Source organism: Grus americana, chromosome 10 (genome assembly GCF_028858705.1).
Source record: "Grus americana isolate bGruAme1 chromosome 10, bGruAme1.mat, whole genome shotgun sequence".
Taxonomy (NCBI): Eukaryota; Metazoa; Chordata; class Aves; order Gruiformes; family Gruidae; genus Grus; species Grus americana.
Window position 1 is genome coordinate 21089996 of NC_072861.1, and position 13041 is coordinate 21103036.

Here is a 13041-nt window from a genome sequence, read left to right on the forward strand (position 1 = left end):
AAACATTCAGGGTTGTTCTTTTTTTTTCCATGTACAAAAGCAGAGTTCAAATGCAGCAGGAAAGCAAGATTTGTGAGCTTTTTTTTTTTTTTTTTGTGAAAGAATCAGATTGTTGCTTTCATTCTGCTGGAGAAATTTACCTCAAAATAAATCTTCAGTTAAAATTCATGTACACTGTGTCCAAGGCATACTACTAAATAATAGCCGTAATCTGTTGGAACTGTACAGTTGTATCAGAGCTGAGGATGAATTACTTGGGAGCAAGTGTACTGGAGTGAATTTAAGCCCACTTCATAAACTCATTGCAAATGAAACATTAATTGCTTCATGTGCAAGTCTGGCAAAAACTCAGCATGGAGTTTCAGTATTTCCAGGAGCCTTAACTATGGGCAGAACTGAGAATCTTTCTCCAGGGTTTAAGTCCCCTGACGAGTAGCAGATGAAGCTCCGCACACAGTTTAATGCATCCTGCGCCAGGATCCAATACCTGGAAATTAACACCAAGCAGCAGCCGGATGTCAGGTTCGAATTCCCAGCTTTTGGGCAATGTTTTGGCCATCCAACACGCAGTATGCCCCCGGCCTTTCTGAGGTGCTGGTGATAAATCCGGGGTTTCAACCAAGACCTCAGAGAGCTGGTATTCTCCTGCACAGCACAGGATGTCTCCTTCCAGTAATTGTGCTGTCTGCTTCTGGAAACCATTATTTTTCAGCATCTGAGATATTATGTGGTCAAATTTTTTCAGCATCCAAGATAAGTGGTCAAATTACACACAGTGTGGAACACTGCTTCCTCTCTTTGGGCCCGATACCCGTAAGCGCCTGTAATCGCTTAGTGATTGTGCAACAACTAATTGTTCCCTGTGTACCTGCTCCATACTATCTATGATAAGACTGACTGCCCTTCTCCTCATGCCCACTTTCCAAGACGAACTACGCAGGTTGCTTTAATCTCTTCTCGAGCAAGAGCCATTCCTTCATCCTTGCTACCCTCTTTTTATTTTTTACCATATCCTTTCATTTATGCACCCCGAGATGAAGCAGCTGAAATTGCCGTGTCCTGCATGCAAATGAAATGAGGATTTTCATGGGGCTCCTGAAGTAATAACTACATTTTCTAGAGCAATTGATCTTTATGTACTGATTCTCAGCTAGGAAATTACCTCGGTATTTTGGCAGCGTATTCACCTTTTCTCAGGTTGTAGAGATCTAAGCACCTTGGTTAGGACGGCCTGACTCTTTTTTTTAACCTGTAACAGCATTTTCTCATTATTTTTCCTTTGTTTCTACCTCTGGAGATGGAGGCATCTTCCCTGAGAGAAGAAAGCCCCAATGATGGGCAAAAGAGATGTAAAGGCAGCAATGAATATGCACAAAATTTCACTTTCCTTAGCGATCCTTCCCTCGTGTATCCGTCTGACGTAAATTCTGTCATCCAATTTCCAAGTAATTTACATGTTATCACTGGCATATAGGAAACATTTCCAGATTCTCACATTCCATGTTTTAGAAATTCCTAGTGTCAAAGACTGTAGGATATACTGTGATTTAAATGCATAGGGCATTTGCATATGTAATTTACATTAAATGAAAAGCTACACAAATAAACCATCTTCCCATGATGGAAAAGAATGTTCTTAGCAGAATGATAAAATATTTTCATTCTTATGTTATGGGAGTAGATAGTTCTCTAAGTGGTTACTCTGACCCCATCGTTTACAAGAAAACATTCTTTAAATTATAATCACTGTTAAAACAAAGCTGTCCACAGAGGCAGACACAGAAACTAGCTTTTCAAACGCTGCATCAGAGCCAGCAGAAAAATCAGTGGCTGCGGTGTCAACACCCCTTTCTGGCCGACATCTCTCCGCGTTATCTCCGCACTGAGGCAGAGCGGCCGATTTACGGTCACGAGGGCCAGGGTTACGGGTCCATCGCAACGGGAGACGCCCGCTCGGGCAGCACCAACGCTGTGGAGAGACAGAAGCCGAGGCTGGAGGCCGCGCTCGGGGTGCGCTGCCGAGACCGGGGCTGAGGCAGAGGCCTGGTTGTGCTCCCCGGGACCGCTCGCCTTTCCCTCGGCGCGGTGCTACAGCCTCGGGCCGGGGACGCGCTACCCGCGGGGCAGCACCGTGCCCTGGAGCGCAGCTCGGAGCGTTGCCCCAGCACTAACGCTGACGCCCCGCCGACCCGCACCAAGATGGCGGCGCTACCTCAGCCCGAGGGCCGGCAGCGGAAAGCCCCTCGCCCCGCCCCGAGGCGGGCTCTGCGCGCCTGCGAGCGCCATCACCCAGCGCCGGAAGGGCCGCGATGCGCGGCCGGTTGTTGCGCGCCTGGCGGCAGGGGGTGAAGGCGGCGCGCGGGGCGGCGGGGCGCGCCGGGGCGCCGCCATGGCGGGTGCTCTTCTTCGGCACCGACCGCTTCGCCGTCACCGCCCTGCGGGCCCTGGAGGCGGCCAGGTACGGCCCGCTGGCGGGGGGGGCTGGGGACTGCGGGGAGGCGGCCGAGGCCATGAGAGGGGGGCTGAGGGGACGGGGACTGAGGGGGGACAGCAAGGGCTGCGGGGGGTGAGGGAGAGCTGGGCACCGGGGCGGGGGGGGGGGCTGGTGATGGGGCTCGGGGGCCGTGGGGGATGAGCTGGGGTCGGGGGGCAGGGTCTTGGGTTGGGCAGAGGTTGGTAGGGGCTGGGGGAAGGGGCCTTAGGGTGGGACAGGGCCCCTGGTGTCACGAGTGGGTCGATGGAGGGGAATCATGGTGGGGGGGTGAGTGTCTGGGATTGAAGGGAGTGGTGAGGGGCTTGGGGGGTAGCAGGGCTGGGAGGTTGGGGTCGGTGAAGGGAGGCTGGGGACCAAAGGAGGGGTGGGAGTTGGAGGGGCAAGTGCTGTGGTAGGGCACAGCAAGGGGTGAGGGTGACCTGGCCTTCACCTCTCTCTCGCTCTGCCTACATGAGGCCTTTAATGCCTTGTGCACCCCAGGGAGCCCAGCGAGGACTCGCTCGTGTCCAGGCTGGAGGTGGTGACCCTGCCGTCCCGCCTGCCTGGGGATCTGCCTGTGAGGAGCTGTGCCCGGGAGCTCCGGCTGCCTGTTCACGAGTGGCCGCACACGGGACCTGAGGGGCAGTTTGATGTGGGTGTGGTGGCATCATTTGGACGTCTCCTAAGTGAGGACCTTATTCTGCAGTTCCCATAGTAAGTGAGTTGACAGGACTTCTATTGTTGCTTTGTTAGCAAAGCTAGACTCTGGTTTTGTGTCAGCACGTGTGACTTGCAGCAGGTGAGGTCAGCTTCTTCCCTAGGTTCATCTGCTTAGCTTGAGCCCTACTTCTATTGTTTTGAGGTTCGCTGTTGTTCTTTAACGTGTCGATGGAGATCTATGCAAATGTTCAGCATAATGTGTTTACCTTCACTCCTCTCCTTTCTGTGCTCACTGAGAAAACAACGATTATATAGTGTGAATATTCCTTTTACTGTTTTAAATATACATTTATATTTCAGAAGGTCTGAGCAGGTAATTCTTAAAGTAGTTTCAGTGTAATAAATGTTGCACACACATTTACGTATGGGTTCAGCTTTACGTACTGTTCTTATTCTAACTTTAAAATATTTCAATTCAGTGGCATGCTGAATGTCCATCCCAGCTGTCTCCCACGATGGCGTGGTCCTGCACCAATAATCCACACAGTGCTTCATGGTGATAAAGTGACTGGGGTGACAATTATGGAAATAAGGCCAAAAAGGTATGTTAGAAATGCTTCCCAAAACAACTCGTGGCTTCTTCTCAGGACTTTAAATCATCACCACTTAAGTCATCATTTAAATCTTTCTATGTAATCAGTTGTGTGGGGTTTTTTTTTTAATGTGTGTTTGTGTTTAATATTAAAATTTAAAACACTTAGAAGCTTTCATCTGACCATATGAGACTTGCCACAAATGCAGTATTTTAGCGAGTGTGTAATTTGCACTCTAGACTCTAGGCCTGTTCTCTAATTCTTAGCGTTGCTACAGGGAGCAGGCAGAGAACAAAGTCACACAGCTAAATGGGTAGGCTGAAGAAGAGAACTGGTTTTCAGACTTCAGTCACCTGTAACCTCCTGTAAGTGAAACAGAGGATGAGAAATTGCCTGTCTAGGAATGACAGAGAGATTGTATCTTTTGGTTTCAGCACAAATTCTGGCTTAAAAGGCTTGTGAAAACACATTATTGTGGTTATCTTTTCCTTCTTAGATGCCTTTCTGGTAATAGATCTCAGGAAAGTGCGAAACAAATTTCTTCTGAGTACTTCAGGTTGTTTCTTCTGAGTTATTACGCTTCTGAACTGTAAATTGTGCATCATATCAATCTCAGCTTGCTGAGATGAATCTTGCTTGCCAAGATATATCTGATACTCTTTTCCCTGTGTTGTCGTATGAACCAAACATTGATAATTGTGAAAAATAAAGTTTTAGAGGAAAAAAGGGTAATTAGTGACTGAGTTAATGTATTGGATGTAGACTTTTGAACTGCTAATTGAGTTATAGCTTCTCCTCCAGTAAGGTTGTATGGTTTTTTCCTTATAGGTTTGATGTAGGTCCAATTATTAAGCAAGAAGAGTTTGCTGTGCCTCCCCACTGTACTGCGAAGGAGCTGGAAGCGTTGTTATCAAAGATGGGTGCAAACATGGTAAAGTCATGCAAGCTGGTGTCACTTCTGATTAGTACCTTTTAGCATGTGTAAACAGAATTCTTTTTAGTCTTGTTCTGAGTTGACTGCAGCTGTTAAGAGGAGAGTGAACTGAAATTTAGTGTTTGTGAGCACTTTGCCTTGCTGAGAGGAAAGCTGAGTGGTATGTGATGTCAGCGTTGGTCCTGTGCATTGCTGTTCTGTTTCTATTCAGTGAAGAGCTTTGTATGGAAACAGTGCTGATTCTTCTTTCACTGAAGTGAATGTCTCTGGTTTTGTCTTAATAATCAGCTTTTGTCCTGCTCTAGGATTAATATCAGAGAGGAGATAATCCATAAAAGAATACTTGGGTTTTTTTTTAAATTGTGATGCCTTTAGTGTTTTTGTGTGTATGATACAAGTCTTCTGAATATACTGACCCAATTTTCTAAGAGCTCACAGGAAAGCTTCACTGATGAAAAATTAAGTACTGTATTTGTATGTCTTGGATTTACTGTTACTGATAATAAATATAGTCTACTTAGCTTTGCTAATATTCTGTACAAAAATTAATTTTGCAGCTGATATCAGTTTTGAAAAACTTGCCTGAAAGTTTAAAAAATAAAAAAGAGCAACCAAAAGAAGGAGTAACATTTGGTAGGTACACATCATATTTAATGTAACTTGCTCATTTTTACTTTTATCAGCTAGAAAACTAAGTTTCTTCCTACTGTATTGGGTTAAGTCTTCTTCAGACTTACTCCATTAATGTTTCTTTTTCCAGTTGCCTGTACAATATTAAAATCACTAATGATGTCACAAAATCAGAGTGTTTGTTATTCTTTGTGGTTGTAACGCAGACATAAGCGTTACAGCTGTGCTCATAAATACATGTTATCAGTTTGCAGTGCAATGGGTAAATAAGAGGACAACTGAGAATAGAGTATAAATAATCCAAATTGAGGATTTTCTCCAGTTTCTGTGTAAGGTACCTATGGCTAGACGGTAAATCTGCCATTGGTCAGGATAAAATTGGGTTTAAAATAGGATAAAATAGTACAGCTATTTGTTTGCAAAAATATGCAAAACAAAATATGAAGCTTTCTAATTTCTTTCCCCATCAGCTCCTAAAATATCTATAGCTAAGAGTTGTATAAAATGGGAAGAACAAACGGCCGCACAAATAATTCAACTGCATCGTGCAATAGGAAATATGGTAAGATAGTGGATTTTTTTAAACCCTTTTCTATCCTCTAGCATGTCTGAGTTTGGTGTGGATATTTTAACTAATGACTAAACCTCAAGTTTAGCTATTTTAGCATCTAAAACCTAGCATGTGTTTTAAAATCCGAGGTAGAATTAATGTGGAGGAGGATTTTCATGAACTTGATCCCAAGTGTGAAATCAGCTCAATAGTTTTGTATTGTTTCCTTAGCTCAGATTCCCACTGATGCATTTGAGAGGGTTGCAGAACGCTATAACGACATCTTTGCGTGACAGTAAGCAGTGCAAACAGCTGTTGTAGTTAGTTGCTTAACTCATTGCTGCATATACTAATGGTTTGCATGTCAGTGAGATGAGGAAGAACAAGGAAAACTAGATATAATAAGGAAAGTCTCTTATCTAGACATATATGTAGATTTTTCCCCTAATGTTATTATCACAGGTATCTTGCATAATTAAAAAACCTGGAAATTGTGACAATATTGTGTCATCTGCTTCTGTTTCCAGTTTCCTCTGCAGACGCTCTGGAAGGGTACTACTGTTAAACTTGTGGATTTTGTAGAAGTGGATAATATCCCCGGTTTTGCTGGTATTTACTTTTAAATTAATTTGTTAAGTTAAATTTTCCTGTCTTTTCAAACATTGTTTCGGACATCATACACAATTGTACTAAACTGTAGCTTTGAGTGAGCAGCAGGTTTAGTCCTGTGAATCCTGAGATTGGAGGATTTTAATCCTCAAATGAGTTAGGAGATCTTCTAATGCCATTGTCTGGGGATCTCTCACGAGGAAAGCTTTCCCTGTGTAGTATCGCTTAAAGCATTTTCCGTTGTAGTTTGTGAGTCTGGGAGCCTTGTGGGCCAAGCGGTGTGCCAGAGCACCCAGGGCTTGATGGCTGTTTATGGATCAGATAGGGAGCAGTGCCACAGAGTGACTGTTCTGATTCTCCCCTGCTCATTTGTGTATAATAAAATATTTTTGAGCAAAATAGTGACTCAAGATGATTATCATGCCTCAAAGAGACATAAGAGTTTCAAACTTTTTTGTACTTGTTGGCATAAAGATGCAAGACAATCTTTCTTTGCTTTTAGATCAGGTATTAAACGACCATGGAGCTGTTCCTGGTTCGCTACTATACCATAAAGTGTCTCAAATGCTGATAGCTCGCTGTAAGGTGGGTTTTTCCCATTTGTTTCATATTCACTGCCCTAAAGATGAATTTTCTAGCATTGGTCTGTTACAGAACTTTTGTCTCAATTGTCCATTGTTATTTGCTGAATTAGTTTATATTGGCATCAGTCTTTTTTTTTTTGATACCTTGAAGAACTTTTAATTTTGACTCACAGGCTTTTCACTTGCAAGCGAATATTTGACTTGTAATGTACGCTTGATGACATTAAATAAAATACATTTTGTAAGCTAACCTAATAAGAACTAAAGATGATCATTTTAAAACGTGGAAGAAGCTTACTGGCAATTTTTTGTCTTTATTTTTAGGAAGGCTGGATCGGAATCAAAACAGTCGTACTAAAGAAGAAGCTTACAGCAGTTGACTTCTACAATGGATATATGCATTCTTGGTTCCAGGAGAACACAACAACAGTTCATCAGGAATGCAGATTTCAAACACTCAAACTTACAACAACAAAAAAGACTCTGAAGGAGAGGGAAATATTGGCACAGGATGTAAAACAATAGATGTATTTTAAAATGTAGAAAATGATGTCTGTAAGTTAATAGTAATATAAAATATTTCAGTGCCTGCCTATAACATTCAACTTAGTTAAGGGGTTTCCTCCCAAAACGTTTGATGTTACTGTCATCTGCATGTTTTCATCGTGGATTCCTGGTGATACTTATTTCTCTTTCCCCATCAAGGAAGAGAATCTCTGAATGCTGAAGATAGTGAATAAATTCCTGTTTCCACTGTTGGGTAATAAATTTATTTTTATACAATGTTTTCAGGTTTTTTTTTTTTAGGACTATTGGTATAATTTTGTTCAAGCACAAGTTGGGTGCAGTTACTTTAATCTGGAAATGTTAAAAAGCCGTGCTTCTTTAATTCATACGTGGTTTCATAAAAGTGAGATTCTAAGGACAGAAGTCTGTTGCATTTCTGAATAATTTATGTCAAATATCTTCTCATCTGTCATAGGGTGTCTAGCAAAAGAGAGTCCATGCAGTGTTTTTCTTACAGCTTTGCAATACTTATCTGTGGAGTATTTTCTAGTGAAGTTAATGGATGGAATTTGTTGAGGATATCTGCTCTACCTCTTAGATTGTCTGGTTTGAATTTCTTGCAGAGCCTTAAACTGCGTTTGTATCCCCATGCTGAGATGAATAACTTGAGCCTCAGCTGGGAGCATCTGGAGAATCTTTTCCTTGTCTGTGATAGTTGATTCTTAAGAATCAACTATTCTTAACACAAAAAACATCCCTTCCTTCTGACTGGAATTTGACACAACGTCTTGATATAATTCCATACCTGGAGCTGTGTGCAGTTGGTCATAAGCAGTTTTTGGAGTTGTTTGCTAGGTGGAGTTTTATGAGCAGGTTTCTGAGGGGTTTTCGGTGTGATCAACCTTTCCCTTTTTGTTTTCTATTCTTGATTATATATTTTCTTTTACCAACAATAATGTTACTTGACAAGCTTAATTTCAAGCTTTGTGTTGATCTTGCAGAATTCCTCCATATTGCACTACTAGATGTTTCAATTAATTGGATAAAGAATTGGCTAATGCGCTTTATTGATACTACATGTTGTTGATCCCTTTAGTTATAATATCCTGTAGTGCTACAAGTTGAATCCACATCAGAGCTCATCTGTATCTGTGTTTAAATCGTTTCTATTCTTAATCCCTCTGAATAACTTTGCCATTGACTCTAAGGAGGGGGGGTTAAATCTTGTCACGTGAAATGTTACATTCATTCTTGATTGATGGGAAGTTAAATGAAATTTTATCTTCCCCCCCCCCCCCCCCCCAATCCAACAATCCTTGCCAACTGCTTAATTACATGTGTCTTCCTGCATATTCTTGTTGTGTAGTCTTAGTCTACCGACACTTCCATAATGCTGGAATTCAGTTTCACTAAGTCTCAGATTTAGAAAGGGAATAAAGGGACTATTCCTATTCTGTTCTAATCGGAGATCTCATCCAGTTCTCTTAGGACCAACATGTTTATTTGGGCCTGTTGACTTTGAAAATGCTGTAAATAGTAGATACCGTTTAATGTCATCCATGAATGCCAGCTGATAGTTTTAGTGACCTGCATGTGATGTGAGCACATAATTTTGTTTCCTTTTAAATTAGGAAAAGAAAAATTTACTATGTATATTTGCTTTTCAATACAAGTGACTTTGTTTTCATCTCATTGATTCTGTTTCTGATCTATAAACTTGTCATTCACCTTGTTCAGTAGATATTTTTCTTTGATCTCTTTAGCTTTTCTGGTCAATTTCTTACCTTTCCTATTTAATAATATTTTTTATCATCTTTTCCTTTTTGTTTTCATATCTTATAATATATCCCACTTAATTAATATTTGTGTTCCATCCATCCAGAAAATTTGTGTTCTGCTGTCATACTTTCTGATGAGAGAAGTTTTTACTTGTTGAGGAGTTAATCTAATCCAAGCTTTTCTTCACTCTGCCTTTGGTTAATGGCATATATAAGAATCATAGAATAATTTAGGTTGGAAAAGATGTTTAAGATCATAGAGTCCAACCATAAACCTAACACTACTGAGTCAAGAAGGAGCATTTAATGTGAAGAACCCCAAAACTGATGACTCTCTCCCTTTCTTTCCTTAGATGTAATGTAGCACTGTGAGGATAATAACTGCAAAACCAAGACCGGCCAGATCTTAGGAGCTGCTCTAGTGTTGCTTGCTCACTTTATTCTTGCTTTTCCTGAACACTGCTGAAGTAAAAGCAGGGCCACTGGAGCTTTTCAGACTTGGGGAGGCACTGTTCTGTTACCTTCATATTTACAGCATTATCACTGAAATTTTAAAAGCCTCAAAAGGAGAAAACTAATTACGGCAGTTGTGTGGGGTTGGTGTTAGAATGGTTCTGTTTTGCTCGTGCTCATCCTCTTCCACATGTCCTTTTGGCTCTTCTTACTTTTCAATGCATTCATGTCTTTTCAAGCACTCAGGTCTGAAACTTAAAGCTTAAGTGTTGAATTCATGAGACATATCAAGGTGACAGGAGCTTGACATGTTTGAGTGTGACTCAATGAAAGAAAGCAAGAAAATCTAGAAAAACGTGTTATATAACATGGATTAAAATGTTTCTGAAGAAGCATCTGTTGAAGCAGATGCTGCAGTATTTTTCTTTCATCGCCATTGGTCCAACAATTAATCTGCCTCCGATGGGTTTTCCAGAACACATGATCCTCCAAGAAATCCAAGCCTGTGAATCAGAGTCAAAAGCTGGAAGTGACAGTAAGGTGGAAGCCAGGCTCCCGTGGAGAATTTCTCTTGTCTTTGACCGCAGACTCAAGGCTGCAATTTGTGCTGCAAAAACTAAAAACCTGGCAAGTTTGTTTCTAAGCAAATGATCTATTTCAGTGCCTTGCTCCCTCCTACCTACTACTTGCAAGTAAAGATGGTGAAGTCATTTTGCTCTTACTCTGTTCAGATCAGTTTATGGACGGGTTAGCTATCATGCCAATGGAAGGGGGGGCGGGTGGGTGGGATTTTTGTGGGGATGGTAGGGTGCGTTTGGGGTTTTTCTGGGGTTTGTTACATCGTTGGTCTCAGTTGTATGGCTGCTTGCTTTGTGTTTTCCCAGTTGGAGCTTCTGGGAATTGGTTATTTTGAAAGAAACTCAGAGTCATCATTGGAATGCAAATACTCAGTGTTTGCCAAGGATAAGAATATTTTCTCTGAAGTGTCTTCTCCACAGACAGTGAGGGGTTTTGACCCTAATCAGCTGTGTGGTAGGAGTCTGGCCTCAGGCATGGATTGTATCAGAAGTTGAATTAGCAAAGAAATGAGTATACTAAAAACCCCCAAACAACCCACCGCCACAATTTATAGATAACTTTAAGCACAAATGACACAGAATTTTGGACTTAGGAGATTTTAGTTATCTATTAGCATGGGTGGACCCAACTTTTCTGATGTACCAGGTCCCCAGGCACTGGAAAATGAATTGTGGTTCATTATGACCTGAGCAAAATGAACGGTGAGATGTGATTCCCACAGAAACAATATCAAAAGTTCAGGCAATTTAGGGTTAAAAGTTTTTAGATGACCAAACTGTTAAATCAACTGCTGTGTTCTAAGAATTACTTTTGAGGAAAACTTTGCTTTTTTGAATGTGCTCTGACATCATAAAGTTGATAGCAAAGAAGAACTATATGTCTCTATCCTTTGCATCTCCAAAATGACATAGAGCAAAACAATGTTCTTGCTGGGTGGCTTTAATGTTGGTAGTTGGAATATCAGCTTCCAGCCAGCAGCGTGTGTATTAGATGTTTGCATCGGAGAGAACTTGTAGGGCAGTTTGTGCATTTCTCACTGACAGTTTTAGATTGTACCTTGTGTGAGGCTGTTAGTCATTGCTGGCAGGTGGTAATTTCAGTTGGAACTAAAGCATAAAGCAACAGCAAAGAGTTTTCCTGCATCATTAGGGGAGTTTGAGGTGGTGTGTGCTCAGAAACCCTGTAGATGGTGCTCGCTGCATCTCTTTTAGGTGAAAACCAAGGTCAGCTGGGCAGAAGATGGTGAAAATCTAGTACAGAACGTCTTCAGTTGGTTGTTTAATACCAAATAATGTCTAAACCATATTGTAGCCAGGATACCTATACATGTAATTTAATGTTTTGATCTGAGCAGAGTTTCCTTTAAGGCTCCTCAGAATTGCTTTCTATGCAAGATGTTATCAAAGATTAGACAGTTCTTTGTCACTTAATAGCTAACGTCCTAGCTCTGAGTGCACACAGCTTTAGCCCAGTTCTTTTATAGAGGAAAAGAGGGTAAGTTTAACTAATTTTTTTATGGAGGATATCTTTGGCATGCTATTTTAGACATGGTAGAGAAGCTTTAAAGGGAATTTGTGTTCTCCAGGCAGCTGTTAGCCAAAATGTCTCTTTGGAAACTTTGCTTTCACCTAGCTCTGTAGGGATTTAACTCGGTAGGTAATGAAAATCTGATTATTTTTGCAGAACAGACTAAACAAAAATGGGGCATTCACTGATGAGGTGTGGAATAGCATGTCAGGATTGACTCTGGAACACAGACATGGTGATTTAATCCCCAGTACCACTGCTGAGGTCAAGCACAGCCACCCTAGCAATTGGAAAGTGATACTAGCAAAATAAAACAGCTGTCCTCCTCTCGGACGAGAGAGGGAAAGTAGCGGAGGTATTCATAGCCCCAGCATCCGCTACAGTTCGAGATCACCAAAGCCAAATTATTGGTAGAACTGCAAAACGTTTGGGCACCAGAAGGGCTCTGGTGTTGGATAGGGATGATTTCATCTTGGATTTCAAATAAATGTTAGAGGGAGTGATATTTCCTAGGATGCTGGTGACTCGCAGTCAGAGGCATCTGTTTCACAATCTGAAACCTTACTACTCCCGCTGCTTCCTAGGAAACGTCTTTATTCCTGTTTTCTGCTGAATAAATTACAAATAAACAAAAAGTGTAAGTGATTAATCACAGGAGTACTTGAGTCTTTAAAAAGTTCATTGCAAAATCCCTGAATAATTTGAAGGTTGAGACTAGACAAGAATATCTCTCCTTTTGTTTATCCTAGCTGCTGACAGCTGGATAGCTTCTGGGAAACAATATTTTCCCTTTCTTAAAAACAGGAGGGGGGATAGGTCACTGGATTTATCTGAGTGTTGGAAACTAAGTGACCTTAATGGAAGATGCTTTGCCATTAGCCGCAAACCTGCCGACATTTAGGAGCCAGGTCTCCTGCTTCAGCCTGTTTCTCAAGGTTGGTGGTCCAAAGGTTGAGGCCGAGGGAGGAGCGGAGTTGCAGCCTTTCTGCATTCCTCCAGCTGATGCTCTCCTCCGATATGTGGGAGCGTGGCTTAGGTTTCAGGTTGCAGGAAGGACATTGCCGTATGCTGACCATAAACACGAGCTGGAGAAATCAGAACTGACATTGAACTGTAGCATAAAACTTGTGTGAGGGCTGGAGGCCAGGACCTGCTGTAGCTTTT

The 13041-nt window shown here is 41.8% G+C and overlaps 1 protein-coding gene across 1 annotated transcript; it reads left to right on the forward strand.

Moving 5' to 3' along the window:
• The first annotated feature begins 1938 nt into the window (after positions 1–1938).
• On the forward strand, positions 1939–7787 carry MTFMT (mitochondrial methionyl-tRNA formyltransferase). Its single transcript, XM_054836625.1, has 9 exons — positions 1939–2458; positions 2975–3187; positions 3613–3735; positions 4555–4657; positions 5218–5293; positions 5761–5852; positions 6368–6449; positions 6952–7034; positions 7358–7787. The coding sequence occupies exons 1-9, from the start codon at positions 2310–2312 to the stop codon at positions 7556–7558; spliced, it is 1122 nt and encodes a 373-aa protein (XP_054692600.1). The 5' UTR covers positions 1939–2309; the 3' UTR covers positions 7559–7787.
• Positions 7788–13041: the final 5254 nt, after the last annotated feature.

Excerpts from the sequence above, each read along its gene's own strand:
- MTFMT (XM_054836625.1), top strand. The coding sequence starts at position 2,310 with ATGCGCGGCCGGTTGTTGCGCGCCTGGCGGCAGGGGGTGAAGGCGGCG. Across the intron at positions 2,459-2,974 it reads CGGGCCCTGGAGGCGGCCAG|GGAGCCCAGCGAGGACTCGC; the intron begins GTACGGCCCGCT and ends TGTGCACCCCAG. Across the intron at positions 4,658-5,217 it reads CAAAGATGGGTGCAAACATG|CTGATATCAGTTTTGAAAAA; the intron begins GTAAAGTCATGC and ends TTAATTTTGCAG.